Source organism: Gekko japonicus, unplaced genomic scaffold, assembly GCF_001447785.1.
Source record: "Gekko japonicus isolate JY-2015 unplaced genomic scaffold, Gekko_japonicus_V1.1 scaffold6413, whole genome shotgun sequence".
In the NCBI taxonomy this organism is placed as follows: domain Eukaryota; kingdom Metazoa; phylum Chordata; class Lepidosauria; order Squamata; family Gekkonidae; genus Gekko; species Gekko japonicus.
In genome coordinates this window covers 811-18,905 of record NW_015176627.1, presented here as the reverse complement: position 1 = coordinate 18,905, position 18,095 = coordinate 811, and the positions used below count along the sequence as shown (strand labels likewise).

At 42.1% G+C, this 18,095-nt stretch overlaps 1 protein-coding gene across 1 annotated transcript in view; it reads left to right on the top strand.

Annotated features, from left to right (window-relative positions):
- The window catches only part of LOC107124146 (tumor necrosis factor receptor superfamily member 10A-like), a 27,264-nt gene extending 9,988 nt beyond the window's left edge, over window positions 1-17,276 (top strand). Inside the window, exons 3-10 of the mRNA XM_015427537.1 lie at window positions 2,464-2,595; window positions 3,884-3,992; window positions 7,205-7,278; window positions 8,451-8,567; window positions 9,786-9,808; window positions 12,823-13,056; window positions 14,526-14,577; window positions 16,380-17,276. Of these exons, the coding sequence (XP_015283023.1) occupies window positions 2,464-2,595; window positions 3,884-3,992; window positions 7,205-7,278; window positions 8,451-8,567; window positions 9,786-9,808; window positions 12,823-13,056; window positions 14,526-14,577; window positions 16,380-16,717 (1,079 nt within the window). The 3' untranslated portion in view covers window positions 16,718-17,276. The remainder of the gene's footprint in view (window positions 1-2,463; window positions 2,596-3,883; window positions 3,993-7,204; window positions 7,279-8,450; window positions 8,568-9,785; window positions 9,809-12,822; window positions 13,057-14,525; window positions 14,578-16,379) is intronic.
- Window positions 17,277-18,095: the final 819 nt, after the last annotated feature.

Below are 18,095 nucleotides of genomic sequence, written 5' to 3'. Positions count from 1 at the left end.
AAAAAAACTTGGCCTTAAAGGTGCCGCGGGACTGCTATGGGGGGGGGGAGGGAACACGCAGATCTGCCCTCACAGAGGAGGGAGAGCTTGTACCTGAAGGCGGGGGGGGGGCTCTGCAACATACCTGGCTGCTTCTTGCTCCTTGTGGCCCGACTGAGGGCTGCTGGGAGCAGGGGGCGGGGCTTGTTGCATGTGCCCGCCCCTGGGCTCCTTACTGCCGGAGCTCCACTCCTGTGCGCGCCCACAGGAAATGACCCCTGTATGAAATGCTTTTTTGTGCGTTTAACATATGAGGTTTAATACTTATGCTTTGTTTCAGATTCCTGTTATTAATCCTCATACTATGACATTGTTTATTAGGTATCTCATCCTGTTGGTTGAATTACACTGTGTAATCTGCCTTGAGTCTCAGTGAGAAAGGTGAACTATAAATAACGTACAATAAAAAGATAGGTTCTCTGTATCACACATTTGAGTTGTAGAGATAGTGATTTGCCTAGAAGCAGAGCTGCTCGGAAAAGGGGCGATGGGAGCAATTTCCCCTGCAAAGTGAGGGACTCACTTGCCAGTTAACGCCATGCCATTTCCTCTCTCCCCAAAGTAAAATACAGGAGTCTGACAACAGTTAACATTTAATGCTTTATGCCGGTCGGAACGGCACGGCGACGGGCGGTGCTTGGATTGCTCTGAGACGCCCGATTCCATTCTGCTTCTTTTGGGGCCTTCCACTCCCCAGAAGAACCCCGCCAGATCTCCCGGAGAGAGATCTGGAGCAGGGGGCTTTGTTGTGGCCCCTCCCGTGACTGGCAAATGTGGGGGAGGTTTCCACTTCGTGCCCTGAAGCAAGAGCAGTCTGTGAAGGAGAACATGGCTGCCATGTTCCTCACAGCTGCCGCTTCATGTTTTACTTATACTTGAATTTACATGGATTACAATTACAGCAACAGAGCAATACAGAAGGAAAAAGAAAAGAACTGTGAGTACATATATCTTTAAGTTCAAAGAAGTTCAAAGAAGAAGGTTGGCAAAATACCCCGAATTTAATGACTTAAAATCGAAAAAGAAAGTGGCTAGAAATTGAGAGGGAAGGAGTTAAGCGTCAAGTGATATTTTCCTTTCAGGGCAACAGTGGTTGTTCTCATTGGACATGATTTATAACTGATGCTGATGCTGAAGAAGTTTGAAATTCCAATTGAATGATATTTAGTTACGAAACCTGAATGAGCGTGTGTAAACAGAGTGATTAAAATGGCGCTCGCAAGGGAAACCGACATAGAGGATGAAACTGATGAAAATACTTTGGTGGTTGAAATGTCGGTTGATCAATTTCTAAAGATTCTAAAGGAGGGAATACAAAAGGGGATAGAACAAGCATTTGCAAGTTTGCATGACCCTCAGCTGGAGATAGAGAGTCCTGAAAAACCGGAACAATGTGCACAGAGTTTAGAGGGGGCTTTCGTGACTTAGCAAGAAAAAGAAAGTACAGAGATGTTATATTTACCAACATTAAGGCGAAATAAGAAGACAACAAAAGTGAGCTATATGAAGAGGGAGATAATAAAAAGAAAGGTGCAAAGATTTTCTCACAATAAGAAGAAAAACTGGAAAAGGAAAAGACATGAACTAACTGTTTGGAAGGCTAAAAAGGACAAAATGGTACTGAGGCATGATTTTTTGAAAGCTACTGAGGAGAGATTGAAAATGAATTACCCCTCTTATAAAGCAAAAAATCACATAGACATGTTGCTACGTAAAAAGAGGCTTCAGATTCACAGAAGGCAAATTAAATTATATGAATTGTTTATGTATTTTTTTTCTCTTGCCTTTTGAAAGTGTGTAAAATGGAATTAATAGGCCAGTTCGAAAGCAAGAAATTGCAAGTAGATAAATAGGTACTGCTTTGGTGGGAAGGTAACAGCATTCCGTGCACCTCGGTGTTTAGTCATGCCGGCCACATGACCACGGAAATGTCTTTGAACAACGCTGGCTCTTTGGCTTTGAAACGGAGATGAGCACCGCAACCCTAGAATTGGATTCGACTGGCTTTCAAGCAAGGGAAACCTTTACCTTTACCTAAACTGTTCTGGCTGTGTTTTACTTGGAGTCCTGGTTTTTGCGTAGTATTTTTGACTTGCTTGACACATGAATACCAGTGTCCTACAGCAAATGCTGTTGTGTTAGCTGCCTTGAGTTTGCACAAAGAAGGCAGAGGATAAATAATTGTTGAAGTAAATTAAAATTAGTCACCAAGACATGGTAGTAATACAGAAGGACTTGTTTCTGTGTAACCATTAATATAATTAATATAATATAATTGGACTGTATATATGGGTGGACAGCTCTTGCAAAATGTAAACTTAAAAAAAAACAGGCAGTAAGATTCACATGGCAATGAAAGCAAGTTTCATGTTTTCGAATACAATCTGAACTAGAAGTCTAAATGTTTGTTTACTTCCTTCATAGGTACCCATGTTGATGAACCCTGCAACACGCCACATACTTTGGGGCACTGTGCAGCCTGCACAGAAGGAGAGGATTACACAGCTCATGAAAATGGTCTCGATACATGCCTGCTTTGTGATGAATGCAAATCTGGTATAGTATGGTTTTGAAATTTATCTTTACAGGTACTGCTTGCTGCTATTAGGTTTTTAGAAGCTCAGCATTGTTCTCCAGATAGATAATGCTCTGCTTTTCTTAACATTTTGCTAAGGGGACCCGCTATCAGTTTAAACCCTTGACTCAGTGGTGGGGCTACCTCAAGCTTTTGTTCTGCACTGCTGTAACCCACTCACCAGAGCTGCGGTGGCTCAAGTGGTTAAGACGCTGAACTGCAGGCTGTGGAAGGTCGGTAGTTCAGCAGTTCAAGACCCGGATGCCGCATGACGGAGTGAGCTCCCGTCTCTAGTTCCAGCTCCTGCCAACCTAGCAGTTCGAAAACAAGAAATTGCAAGTAGATAAATAGGTACCACTTCAGTGGGAAGGTAGCAGCGTTCCGTGCGCCTTGGTGTTTAGTCATGCCGGCCACATGACCACGGAAACGTCTTTGGACAGCGCTGGCTCTTTGGCTTTGAAACGGAGATGAGCACCGCAACCCTAGAGTCAGATTCAGCTGGCTTTCGAGCAAGGGAAAGCTTTACCTTTACCTTTAACCCACTCACCAGATTTTCCTGATATGCCACTCGGGAATCTGTGGGTTTTTTTTTAATATATGTAAAATATTCTTTCTAGTTCCTGTAGAGAGAAAGAACTAGTAAGAACATAAGAACATAAGAACATAAGAGATGCCAATGTTGGATCAGGCCAAAGGCCCATCCAGTCCAACACTCTGTATCCCACAGTGGCCAGAAATACCAGTGCCATCAGGAGGTCCACCAGTGGGGCCAGGACATTAGAAGCCCTCCCACTGTTGACCCCCCCCAAGCACCAAGATGACAGAGCATCACTTGCCCCAGAGTCCCTATCTATACCTTGTGGCTAATAGCCACTGATGGACCTCTGCTCCATATGCTTGTCTAATTCCCTTTTGAAGCCGTCCATGCTTGTAGCTGCCACCACTTCCTGTGGCAGTGAATTCCAAGTGTTAATCACTCTTTGGGTGAAGAAGTACTTCCTTTTATCCGTTCTAACCCGACCGCTCAGCAATTTCATTGAGTGCCCACGAGTTTTTGTATTGTGAGAAAGGGAGAAAAGTACCTCTTTCTCTACCTGCTCTTTCCCATGCATAATCTTATAAACCTCAATCATGTCACCCCTCAGTCGTCGTTTCTCCAAGCTAAAGTATTTTGTGTGGATTGCCTTGTGTATCCTAATGCTTGACTGGAAAAAAAAGAGAAAATTACAATTAATGAGTTTAGGAAACCTGACCATTTTACTTTTTCAGGCACAACGATGGTGAAGCCTTGTACTGTAAAGAGCAATGCTGAATGTCGATGTAACGACGGATATTACTGTCCTCCAGACTGTGAAGAATGTCTGAAATGCAAGACAATGTATGTATATTAATGGTTTTTTGTGATTATTTTTTATGAGCGTATGTGGTTCCCGTTTATATTAGACTTGGTTATCTTGTATAATAGATGCCACTGGCTCTTTTGCTAGGATATGTTTCAACTTCAGCGTACACTGATTTTAAATCAAGGCAATTTTAAACCATGATTTAATTTACCAAGAAAAAAGTCTAACTTAAAATCAAGTTTGCTATTGTTATGTCATCTTTCCTAAACAGTAATGCATACTAATTGGTTAATATGATCACTAAAACATGTTAATTTACCACTATATAGGGACTGGATATGAGTGTATACATTCCAGCTTTACTTTTCTGTTCCACTTTTGCATCGCATAACATTCCTGGTTTGACTTAATCCCACCCCACCTGACAAACAAATTAAACAAACTAGAACTGTTTCTCTTTGCAGCACATATCCTTGCATTTTTAGAGACAGCTAAGAGACAAGGACTTCCCAGAAGTGCTAGCTAATCACTGGACAGAGTAGTTTCCGAGATGAAAACGAAATATCTTTGTTTGTAGACACTAAGTATTTTTAACTTCTGAGAAAACAGGAGTTTACAAGATCAGCTGAAGTGATGCAGTGTATGATTCTCGTATCCATCGATCCCCTTCTCAGAAAAGCTCTGGATGATATACATGGGTCTTCCTTCATCCTTTTTATCCTCTCAGCAACCCTGTGAGGTAGGCTAGGCTGAGCAAGAGTAGCTAGCCCAAGATCACCCAGTGAGTTTCATGTCTTCCAATCCTGGTCCAACACTCGAACCAAAACAGTACACAAACGCTTAGTAATACACACACACACACACACACATCTTGCAGCGCAAGAGCTGGTTCCCAGTGCCTATAATGGAGCTGGAGACATGCAAATCCAGCAGCAAGATCATACATAATAACATAGCATATAACCTCTTTTGCCATGTTTTTAGTGCTTGACTTCAAAAACAGTCATCGAGTCCATGTGCTTGTCAGTGTATACCATAGTAATTCATATGTTCTCTTCCACAGTTGTCGTTTTAAGAGCTTACATGTAGTCTTACTGTTTTTCTGTTTAGACATTATTTTAATTAGGATAGTCTAAAAAGAGTGTTTAGTTTACAAATTAAAAATATAATTTAAAAACAAGATGGTTTTAAAAAAGTGACTACTGATTTCTATTGACCCTGTTTCATTTTCATATACATGAGGTTTGGCCCCGTCAGTTTCGTTGTGGCAAAGCGTGAGTGCCAGACGGTAGTCAGTCCTGTAAGGACTTCTCACTGATTCTTCTGGATGCTCTTTGTGAAAACTTTTCTGTGCAAATCACCCTGTGATAAGCAGAAGTTTATGCAAGTGTCCAAGATACGTTGGGATCAGAGATGAAATTAAAGTTTGAGGGAACTCTAAATGTATTTAATTGCGCTATTTGGATTTTGATGTCTAAATTTTACCCCAGAAACAAACATTTGGGTTTTAGAACTGAGTGTGATGATCAAGGGGACATATGCTGATTGCAAATTTTGTAATAGGTTAACGAGCTGTGGTGGCTCAAGTGGTTAAGACGCTGAACTGCAGGCTGTGGAAGGTCGGTAGTTCAGCAGTTCGAGACCCGAGTTGCCGCATGACGGAGTGAGCTCTCATCTCTAGTTCCAGCTCCTGCCAATCTAGCAGTTCAAAAGCAAGAAATTGCAAGTAGATAAATAGGTACCACTTTGGTGGGAAGGTAACAGCGTTCCGTCCGCCTTGGTGTTTAGTCATGCCGGCCACATGACCACGGGAATGTCTTCGGACAGCGCTGGCTCTTCGGCTTTGAAACGGAGACGAGCACCGCAACCCTAGAGTCGGATTTGACTGGCTTTCGAGCAAGGGGAACCTTTACCTTTTAATGTCTTTTAACCAATGATGCGTCACAGTAGCTATCAGATACTGCAGTGGTGTATGTGTGATACTGTCAAATGTTGACTGCTACTATAACATCCATGCATGTCAAATGTAGGGTTTTGACAAGAATATTGTCATGCCCTTAACATGAAACTGCATTTGAAGGTATCCTGGAAACTTCATCCATTATAAAATGCTGCTACACTCCTATTCACAGATATCCATTTTGAGTGTATATTTCACCTGTAGTAGACCAACTTTAATGGTTGTCGGTTTGTTTCTGCACTCAATTCATGATGCAGTTTATTTACCTGTAAAGCATTTCACCTATCCCTGTATCAGTGCATGTACCAGTTGAGATCCTTGTGGAGGGGTTTGAATGTTGCTCCTTCTCACTGTCAGAGTTTAGTTCACCATTCGAAAGGTCCTGCAATTCTGCAAAATAACATGGAGAAGATGCCTCTTAGCTCGTGAGGCATGCAAGATAGGTGTATCCAGCGACCTTTACTACTCATGACAATGTTCCCATAATTATAGCTGGTGGCCCACAGGAGAATGCAGTGTTGCTAGGTATGCCCTTGATTTCTGGAGGGCTAGAGGAGCTGCGGTGGCTCAAGTGGTTAAGATGCTGAACTGCAGGCTGTGGAAGGTCAGTAGTTCAGCAGTTTGAGACCCGAGTGTGCTGCATGACTGAATGAGCTCCCATCTCTAGTTCCAGCTCCTGCCAACCTAGCAGTTCGAAAGCAAGTAATTGCAAGTATTTATTTTATTTCATTTATACCCCGCCCTCCCCGCAAGCGGGCGGGGATAAATAGGTACCACTTCAGTGGGAAGGTAACAGCGTTCCATGCGCCTTGGTGTTTAGTCATGCCGGCCACATGACCACGGAAATGTCTTCGGACAGTGCTGGCTCTTCGGCTTTGAAATGGAGATGAGCACTGCAACCCTAGAGTCGGATTCGACTGGCTTTCGAGCAAGGGAACCTTTACCTTTGGAGGATAGGCAGTCCTCATGGCAGCCTTTTCTAATAAATAATGAAATAAAATGTTTGCTGTCACCTACTTGGTGACATTCATAGCTCTGGTAAAATAACAGGTGGTCTTTTGCCTTCTGACTGCCAGATGATCACTCAGAGCACAACAGAAAATGTTGAGAAAAATTGTATTGGCAACTTTGTTACAATATTGGTTGTTACACAATTTCTGGTCATATATAGGAGATAATTCCATCTGTGTGTGGAGGTACATGCTTATACCATATTTTAGCAGAGGACACAAACACCATTTAATTGACCAGAGTGTCTTTTTTTTTTTTTTTTAATCCACCATGTAGGTGTCCAGAAGGCCAGGTAACTGTGCAAAACTGCAATGCCACGGCAGACATGGAGTGTGGGCCACCTCCTACAGGTACAGTATGTACAGACTGATTTCTAGATTTGTTGTGTCTCTCTCGCCTTCATTAATAACCAGAATTAGGATTGTAGTGAACATATAAAGCAAGCTAACCAGAAGATTTTATGCAATGGCCTTATGTCTGAATCTTCTGGTCCATTCTTGTAGCTTTTACATGGTCATACTTTTGTAAGCATTAAAACTTTTTTAAATTGCAAAATTCACACTATCAGAGAGAATTTAACACACGGGGCAAATAACTATATGGAAACCACAAATGTGCTTTGGCTACAGTCCTGTGAAGTTATGGGCGGGTAATTCCAATTAAGTTCAGTGGTACCTGTCTAACTGCAGCATGAAGCTACTACTATAAGAAGTTCAATTGGAATCACACACACACACACACACACACACACACACACACATATATATATATATAAAATTCTCCTAACGCGTTGGCCATTTCCAGCTCTCTCATTGACTGTGCTGTGTGCTCCATCAGCCATTGGCCCATCAACTGCCATCCAAGAGTAATCATGTGCCATTGGCTGGGTGGTGGGATCGCTCCTCTTCCCTGCCCACTGCTATTGTTCCCTGTCAGAATAACTGCATTTGTTTGTGTGCATGTGTGTCTTGTATTGGATGAAGCCTAACTATTCTTACAAGAAACAACACAAATGCAGAAAAATATAATCACAATAGTACAGTGAAGTAAAGTCCCAAAAATGTCAATGTGTCTCACTCCTGTTATATTATAATTTCATAGTCCAACTTTTTTTTTAAAAAAATTATTTATAGTCCAACTTGACATGCATTCATCATGGAGTAGACTCATATAGTTCATATAGTACAACAGGAGTGAGACACATTGACATTTTTGGGACTTTACTTCTCTGTACTATTGTGATTATATTTTTTTCTGCATTTGTGTTGTTTCTTGATAAGAAAAACCCAAGGTTGGGAACACTCAGGCTACAGTATCATACCCATCTTCTACTTCCCTGGGAAGCATCCTCCTTTTCCTGTTTGTGGCTCTCTTCCCACTTCTAATTCTTCTTACTATAAAAGACACAGTTGTATTATCAAAAGCAACCCATCCCCCCCTCCCCAGTATTCGATACTTTAAATGGTTTGCATGAAAAGTTATGAGCAAGATCTTTACATGCTTGTTTCTTCCTGTCTTTTAGGAGCTTCTCACGTTGAATACATGCCAATATTGTACATTGCCCTATGTGCTGTTTTCATTACTGTGATCGGTATTGGTCTTTTTTGCAAGAAATACTGTGTTTCTTGCAGCAAGGAAGGTAATTTGTTTAATATTTAGGATAACTGTTTCAAAATAATGATCTACAGTTATATGACCTGAAGAAAATACACATTTATTAAATAATGATTACAGAATATACAAAAAATTTAATATACAAGATCTGTTCTTTAAATGTGGCAGCAGTAGATCAGTATCTAGATTCCATCAGAAAAGACAATTCCACGACTATGGTTGGTTGCAGTTCTTTGACATACAAGTTTAGAAGTAATTTCAGGATCTAGGCACAGTCCCTTCAGATGGAGAATCTAATATATACATAGTATATATATAGTATATGAACAGAGGCCTACTTTTGGAGGAGGAAAGTGTGCCTGTCGTAGAATTTGTCAGAGTGAAAGCAGCCTGGAGTTCCCTTTGACAGCTTTTCATAAAATGGTCTTTGATTAAGAACATGAGAGACACCAACGTTGGATCAGGCCAAAGGCCCATCCAGTCCAACACTCTGTGTCACACAGTGGCCAGAAATACCAGGTGCCATCAGGAGGTCCGCCAGTGGGGCCAGGACATTAGAAGCCTTCCCACTGTTGACCCCCCCCCCAAGCACCAAGAAGACAGAGCATCACTTGCCCCAGAGCCCCTATCTATACTTTGTGGCTAATAGCCACTGATGGACCTCTGCTCCATATGCTTATCTAATTCCCTTTTGAAGCTGTCCATGCTTGTAGCCGCCACCACTTCCTGTGGCAGTGAATTCCATGTGTTAACCACTCTTTGATTAAAGTTATATACACATTTCTTGGTGGTTATGTTAGGGAACTGCGTAGCCGGGATTCATCTTCTTTTTCAGGCCCCCATTTACTTAGTTTCTAAATGGGGAGAAGGTGAAAGGGGAATTGTCAGTTTGGGATTTCTGTTGAGGTAAAGAAACAGAGACCAAGTGACTCTTTTTTTGGGGGGGGGGGAGTCGGACATTCAGGAAGGACATGGTGTTCCTCCAGTGCTAAGAGCTAGTGCCAACTTATTACAAGAACTGTCAGGTGCACCAGTGAATTGCATAGTATCTAGAGAGGGATGTGTGCTTGTGACATTGGCCTTTCTGTTCTCTAGCTTAAGTGTCTCTTATTCTTAGAAATGATTGCATCTAAGCAGACAGCAAAACTTATAAGCTATGTTTTGAAGAACTATAAAATACTAACTATGTTATGCTCTGATTAAAAAAAGGTGAATAAGCACTTCTCTCTCTTTTTGCCTCCAGAAAAAAGTGTCAATAATTATTTGGTAAGTGTCCATGAATCTTATTCTTTTTTTATATATAATTAATATAAGTGATAGTCTTAGCACTCTTGTCTTCCTTGAAAGGGGGAAGGCAGAGCGGGAAGCTCACAAGTAGGGTGCTCTTATCTCCATTCTCCTTTGTTGGTCCCCCTGTTTGGTAGCTGGAGGTTGTCATGGAATAGGAGAGCAAGCAGGGCCCCTCCCCAGCGTATTGACCTTGTGCCTCATCCATTGCTTATTGCTTATTGCTCAAGGTGTTCATCAGGCCAGCTAGAGGCTGCCTTGACCTTTGCTTGCAGAATGACCCCTCACCATATGTAGAAGAAGAAGAAGAAGAAGAGAAGAGATTGGATTTATACCCCGCCCTTCACTTGGAGTCTCAGAGCGGCTTACAAACTCCTTTCCCTTCCCCTCCCCACAACAGGCACCCTGTGAGGTGGGTGGGGCTGAGAGAACTCTGACACAAACTGCTCTTTTTCAAGGACAGCTGTGCCAGAGCTTGTGACTGACCCAAGGTCACATCAGCAGGTGCAAGTGGAGGAGTGGGGAATCAAACCCAGTTCTCCCAGATTAGAGTCTGCGCACTTAACCACTACACCAAACTGGCAGGGCTATTTTTGGGCAGGAACGCACAGGAACGGCGTTCCGGCTGGCTCCTGAATTGGCCACGCCCAGCAGGAACTCATTAGCATAATAAGACACACCCAACAGCAGAGACTCATTAGGATTGGCTACATTAGGGGCCTAGCATACAAAGGAGTTCCTGCTACAAAAAAAGGTCCTGGGTTTCGACAACAAACAAGGTAAACAGAATAAGAAGCAAAAGGTGGGTGTGGCTGGATGACCACACTTCTGACAGCATGGGGGTGTGGCCTAATATGATAACAAGCTGTGTTGTCAGGGGTGTGGCATAATATGCTAACGAGTTTCTGCTGTTGGGTGTGGCCTATTATGTTAATGAGTTCCTGCTGGGCTTTTTCTACAAAAAGAGCCCTGGTCTGTTAAATGTGAGTCATAGCAGTAACACAAATAGGCAATTCGGCTGAAAGCTCCAAGGTGCGATGTCGCAGATGGCTTATTTTAAAGGAAATCAGAGTTCACATGGTGTTTCCTTTTTAAGAAAAAAAGCTCTTTTACCCCATATCCATTTGAGCCCTGAGTCTAGTAGGGAAGACGGTTTCCAGAAAAGTTGATGATAGAAGGCTCTTCTAGCAACAGCTACATTGTGTTGTTCTTGGTCTAAGAGCACTCCCAAACTCTGTACCTGATCAGCTAATAACAGCCAGCGTCCATTGAACATTGGCTCCTCCAGAACATCAGCTTTACCAACCAACATTGCCTCTACTTTGTCTGTATTTAGTATCTTTCATCTTCATCCACTTGACCTTGGTGTTAAGGTGCTAATTCAGGACTGAGAAAGCGGTTTCTGGAGGCTTCATAAAAGACATCAACATGTCATGAACATATTCATAATGCCCAGCTTCAAACGATGGACGATCTCATTTAGCAACTTTATATAAATATTATATAGCATAGGGAAGAGAACAGAGCCCTGAGAAACCCTAGATTTAAGATCCCGGACAGTTTACTCACCTTTTCTGTTGGAAGTATTTTATGGCTATTCTGTCAGAAATAACCAAAACTGTTTGATTCCCCACGGTTTTGGCTGTAGTGGGCGTGGCCAACTCTGAAGCCAGCCGGACCTCCGTTCCCTGTGCGTTCCTGCCCCAAAATAGCCCTGGAAATAAACAATCAAGAGAAGAAACATTCCCCCAAAAGTTAACCCTCCCACTTTTGTAATCTATTTAGTTAAACTTTAGCTGTAACAACCAACTGGGAAAAGCAGGAATATGTAGTCTCTCTTACTCAGATAGAACATGGGTAAATGTCCTTTCCAAGGCAGAAGTTAAAGAACTTTAGCTTTTGAAGTCACACTATCCAAGTCCATTTCTCAAATTGCTAAAATTATCTCCAGCTTATTTTCATTAAAAGTACTCCGAGTCAAAATGGTTCCCATTATCTTTGTAATTACTATTTCTTCTGCTATGACCGAATACCTTTGTGGGATAGAGACTACATAGTTCAGCCTAGGCTTCCCAAGTCCCCCTGGGGGGCGGGGAAAACCCCGCTCCAGAGGCCCGTTCCCCGCCGCTGGCAGATCAGGCCCCGGGGGGAACCCCACCCCAACGTGCGCGTCACCCAGAAGTGACGCGACCACACTGGGCATGCTGGGGGCTGGGGGAAAACTCTATGGTTTTCCCTCGGATGTTCGTGGCCCCGCCCCCAGCATGCCCGGCGTGGTCACTTCATTTCTGGGTGACGTGCGTGCGCTTTGTGCACGTGCGCTCCAGCCGCAGTGCGGGAGTCCCCCGGTAAGGAGATATTTCGACTTGGCAACCCTAGTTCAGCAGCAGTAATTCAAGTATGTACTTTAAAGACATACCCTGCAGAGAGTACTGATGGTAACAGTCTGCCAAAACTGTTTCACTGTGACGCATTTCCAACAAATATGTAAAAATTCAGCTCGCCACAAAATCTGCAGTTACCATTGAAATTTCTGTATAGTCTCAAAAGATATAGGTGTCACCGATGCAACATTTTTACATGTTTTTGCTAAATAGAAAGCTAACTGAAAGAAGAGGCACTTAACAGTAGAAAAGACCTGATTTTAGCACTGATGTTGTGACCCAGAGTGTCATGCCATTATTTCTAAACAGGTCTTAACACTGGCTTGTGCAAAAGCTATAATAAGTCTCAGGGCTTTTTTTGTAGAAAAAGCCCAGCAGGAACTCATTAGCATGCATATAACTCAAACTTATTCTGGGAATAATTCTGCATTGTTCCTGCTGTTGAAAAGAGAATATTGGACTAAATAGACGTTGGTGTGTGTCAGTAAGGAAATGCAAACATTCTTATGTTTAACCTACGTTTGCACATCAGCGTTCATAAAAGTTTACCAGAAAAATGAGCAACCTTTGAACATCGTAATACTTAGCTACCTATTTATTTATTTGCAGAACGCTGATAGCACTGATGACTTGTTGCCGAGCCGAAAAAACTCAAACACAGATGCACTCCCTACTGAAATCCAGGAAGTACACCCATCTCTTGTTGACCCTGCTTCTGTATCAAGTTATTCTGTCTTGCCGGGGAGTATCAACTTATCCTTAAGCCATACAAAGGAAGCCTCTGGGGCTGCTCCTCTGCTACATTTGACAGACAAGCCCGTCAGCTGCAATGTGCAGTCAAATGTAAGAACTAGTGTGGAAGCTGCTATGCTGGAAGGGACGATATTTCTGATTATTTCTCTGTGTATGACGAGACATGGAAGCTGGAGGGAGAGCATGTCTGTGGTAAAATGAACCAATAAATCTTAATTTAAAAAAATCTGAGATAATCCCTAGATTTCATTCTCCCTTCCATCTCAACACCAGAGCATTGCTCTTTGGGAGAGCCAGGGGTTATTTTCTGCAGGAAGCGCACAGGAGCAGAGCTCCGGCAGTAAAGAGCCCAGGGGGCGGGCACATGCAACAAGCCCCACCCCCTGCTCCCAGCAGCCTTCAGTCAGAGCAAGAAGCAGCCAGGTAAATTGCAGAGCCCCCCCCCGGCCCCCTGGTCCAAAACCGTCCAGTGGCACCTTTAAGACCAAGTTTTATTCAGGTACAAGCTCTCCCTCCTCTGCCGGGACAGGTCTGCACGTTCCCCACCCACCCAATAGCTAGCAATCCAAAACAGTCCAGTGGAACCTGAGCGGTGGGTCAGGGGGTGTGGCATATGCAAATAAGTTATGCTAATGAGTTATGCTAATGAGCTCCTGCACCTCTTTTTCTACGAAATGACCCCTGGGAGAGACATAGGTTCCTATCTGACTTTTTGACTGCTGTCTATACAACTAAAGTGATTCACTCAACAGAAATCATTCTCTGTATACACATTTATATGTATACAAGTGGGGACCTGCAAAGGCTTTTCAGGCGGCATCTGGTTTTCTCATCTCTGGCCACCAACCTGCCCACCCACTCCTGCTCTGCACCCTGTCTCATGCTCATCTGATGTGCCGCCGCCGCCACCACCTCTTGCATCAAGCAGCAGCTCCTTTGGTTTGAGAAACTTAGCCCCCTTACATTTTTTCCCAGTTTTCATATTTTTCTGCCATCCCAAGTGGGGGTATCCCCAAGTTGTTGTGTTTTTTTTAAAGTCCCTAACCTGTACATAGCCCTGATCTGTGGGTTTAAGTAACTGCAGATAAGGGCAGTGTTGGTTATTAGATATAAATACATCCTCAGCAATATCCTTGAAATTTAGCTCTGTAGAAAATCATCCTACTTCTCATGATGATCCAGCAGCCAAGAATGCAATTAAGTAAAGTTAATGCATAATGTTAGGAAAGTTTAAACACCAAAAGGCAAGAAAATGCAATACACAGCTGAGTTTTTTGTCCGTCATATGGGTATACAATCGATGCTTTACAAACTAAAAAAACCTGGTTTTGTGCTGAGCTGGAATATTTTGAAGGGGTTACATAAACTCTGAAGAAACTATGCAGTGTGCAGTGAAAACGTTGCTTAAAACTTATTTTAGTGATACACATTTTCCTCATAAATCTGTTGTACAGAATTGAAGTGTGTCTGGTAAGGATAGTTCATCAGTGCAAAATGTATGTATGATGCCTTGCTGGAATGAATAGGAAATTAAGGCAGATGTTTTCTCTCAATCAAAGGTGCAGCCATCTAACACTGAATGTTCTGCAGTGACTAAGCCTTCTTACGATGGTGAGTTGTTCAGATATTTTCTTCTAGTCTGTTAGACCAGCAAGACAGTACTGGGCAAAAATAATTCTGTTTGATTTGAGCTTGTTTACCCTAAAATTAAGAAAGAGAGTAGACTTCTCCCTCATCTGAGTATAAACCTAAGCAATAATTCATTCTCTTTGGATAGCTGTCTAAAACCTTTTGTTTCATTAGCTTCATGTATTCCTAAATAGAGGTGGAGGGGACACTATACTCTAACTCGAAAACGACTTATTCTAAAGAACTTGGCCTGTGTAGTGTTTTATTATTTAAAAAGCAGTAGGTTTTGGTGAATGTTTATGTCCTGGAACCAAGTGCTTGACCACCAGAAGTGATGTTTGTGAGAAGTTTTCCTTATGAGAAGTGACTGCAGAACTAAGGCTGATGGCAATTGGAGAGAAAACCCTCTAAATTTACTTGTTTGTGTGTGACTATTTGTGCATGTGGAGATGCAACAGTGAATCTGCATTCCATAGGACATTTTAGTTTCAGTGGGTGGGCTGTTAGACCAGCAAGACAGTACTGGGCAACAATAATTCTGTTTGATTTGAGCTTGGTTACCCTAAAATCAAGAAAGAGAGTAGACGTCTCCCTCGTCTGAGTATAAACCTAAACAATAATTCATTCTCTTTGGATAGCTATCTAAAACCTTTTGTTTCATTAGCTTCATGTATTCCTAAATAGAGGTGGAGGGGACACTATACTCTAACTCGAAAACGACTTATTCTAAAGAACTTGGCCTGTGTAGTGTTTTATTATTTAAAAAGCAGTAGGTTTTGGTGAATGTTTATGTCCTGGAACCAAGTGCTTGACCACCAGAAGTGATGTTTGTGAGAAGTTTTCCTTATGAGAAGTGACTGCAGAACTAAGGCTGATGGCAATTGGAGAGAAAACCCTCTAAATTTACTTGTTTGTGTGTGACTATTTGTGCATGTGGAGATGCAACAGTGAATCTGCATTCCTCATGACGTAGGACATTTTAGTTTCAGTGGATAGTGGGTGGGAGGAGTGTCTGTGTGTACATTGAACAGCTGTTTGCATGCTGTAGAAGAACATAAGAAAAGCCCTGCAGGATCAGACCAATGGTCCATCTAGTCCAGCATCCTGTCTCACACAGGGGGCTGATAGATTAGCTCACTTCTGGTTTTTCAGTGAATCTACCTTGTAATGGGCTGAGGAACTGTGCGGTGTTGGTGGTGGAGCTTTTGGATGGAATTGGCTGAGTTGCCTTGCTATTGCAGAGAAATGGAACAGGTAAAGGGGTCCCTAACTGCCATTGGCTGAATTACTTGGTGAGGTAGGGCAGGTGGAAGGGGATATGAATCAGTAGCAGTTTTGCAGCAGTTCAAGGGAAACAGTTAGAAGAATTAGGAAATGAGTCTTCAGGTGGGGGGGGGGTGAGCCAGAGTTATGGACAGATGATTCCTGAGGCATCAGTTTGGAAGGAGAGGGAAAATAGGTAGAGAGAAAAGTCAAGTGGATGATTGCACTTCGCTAAGAGCAGTGGAGGTGAAGAATTACATAGTTCTCAAAGCACCTTCAGCATGGGCCTCCAGTAGCCACAATAATTCATTTAGTTTTGACAAAACTACTATATATTGTCTGATTTAATGTGTTTCCATTGTAGTGAACAAAAGCTAATGTTAGAATGTCTGAATACGTTGTATTGGGAAAGAAAAATTCTAAAGATTGCTTCAAGTGGTGACGTGACTAAAATAACTTGGATGTAAATAAGTGTACAAAGTGTGATTAGAACTCACTGACTTTTAAAATTTATATTTTAGAGCTAAGCGAAATCTGTGAAGAGCTAACAAATAAGGTGTTGGTTCGTGACTGGACAACGCTTATGAGGAATGCTGGTTTATCAGATAATGAAATAGACATAATAATCCACGATTATCCTTCTGATGCCCGTGAACAAAAGCATCGTATGGTAAAAACTTTATGTGACAGGTTTGGACCTGAGAATGCTTTATGTAAATTATTAAATGGACTACAGCAAGTGAAGCTTACCCATATTTATGAAAATTTACGGAATGAATTATTAATCAAGAATATAAAAATTGTAGAAGATAAAGGCAGATGTCTCTATTTTGTAAAAAATGCAGAACAAAATCTGTAGAGTACAATCTGTGCAGCTGTCTTTTATTGATACATATTGATTTTTGCTGAGGTAAAAACGCCACACGTGGAAACTAGTTCCATTTCTTAGAGGTTGGCGTGATACATACATGCTATGTGTATCTTAGCAATAATTGCTGTACTTGAACATCTGTGAAATTGTTCTACTTGAAAGAAACTGGAACGAGTTTTAAAATTATCAACTTTTTTGCCATATTGAGCCAAGTAAAAAAATGAATGTATACAGCCATATAGGATACATGTTCAGCATGAAGGACAAGGTATAAATGTGCTTTTTATTGGAATGATGTCCTTTATCAAATGTATGAATGAATTCTTAGGGTAACATCTCATTGAAATAACTTGGATTTTTACTTGAGTTATGGAATACGTTTATATGCAACTTCTAAGAGGCTGTAATTTAACAGTTTTTCATTACAAAATGAACTCTGTATATAAGCTTCTGTATTAGTAGCCAGTATGTCCCTGCACTGAAATGAATGATGGGAAACAAAGCAGTTCAGTGTTGGCAGTGCTGTGGCCACAAGAGGTGGCTAGATGGGGCCTTTGTTACCTTTTGATGTAACAAATGAAATTTTAGAATTGTGACTTTTTTATTATCTTTTGTATATATTTTTCTAATAAAGGCATTTCACTGTTTAATCATGATTCATTATTCTAGTGTTATAAGAAAATTGGCAAATCAAAGTACAAATATATTTTTCACTTCTATAACACTTTTGAGTGTCCATAATGTCTCATACGCTCCTGCCAACCTAGCAGTTCGAAAGCAAGAGATTGCAAGTAGATAAATAGGGACCACTTCGGTGGGAAGGTAACAGCGTTCCGTGCGCCTCGGTGTTTAGTCATGCCGGCCACATGACCACAGAAACGTCTTCGGACAGCGCTGGCTCTTCGGCTTTGAAACGGAGATGAGCACCGCAACCCTTGAGTCGGATTCGACTGGCTTTCGAGCAAGGGAACCTTTACCTTTAATGTCTCATACACATCCTCTGAGTAATACTTAGTACAACCTTGAAAGCTGGGTCACTGCTGTTATCCCCTTATTGGTGATGGGATGGGGTTGTGGTTTTAGGTAAAGGTAAAGGTTTCCCTTGCTCGAAAGCCAGTCGAATCTGACTCAAGAGATGCGGTGCTCATCTCCGTTTCCAAGCTGAAGAGCCAGTGCTGTCCAAAGACGTTTTCCATGGTCATGTGGCCGGCATGACTAAACACCAAGGTGCACGGAATGCTGTTACCTTCCCACCAAAGCAGTACCTATTTATCTACTTGCAATTTCTTGCTTTAGAAGTGCTAGGTTGGCAGGAGCTGGGGCCAGAGATGGGAGCTTACTCCGTCATGTGGCACTCGGGGCTTGA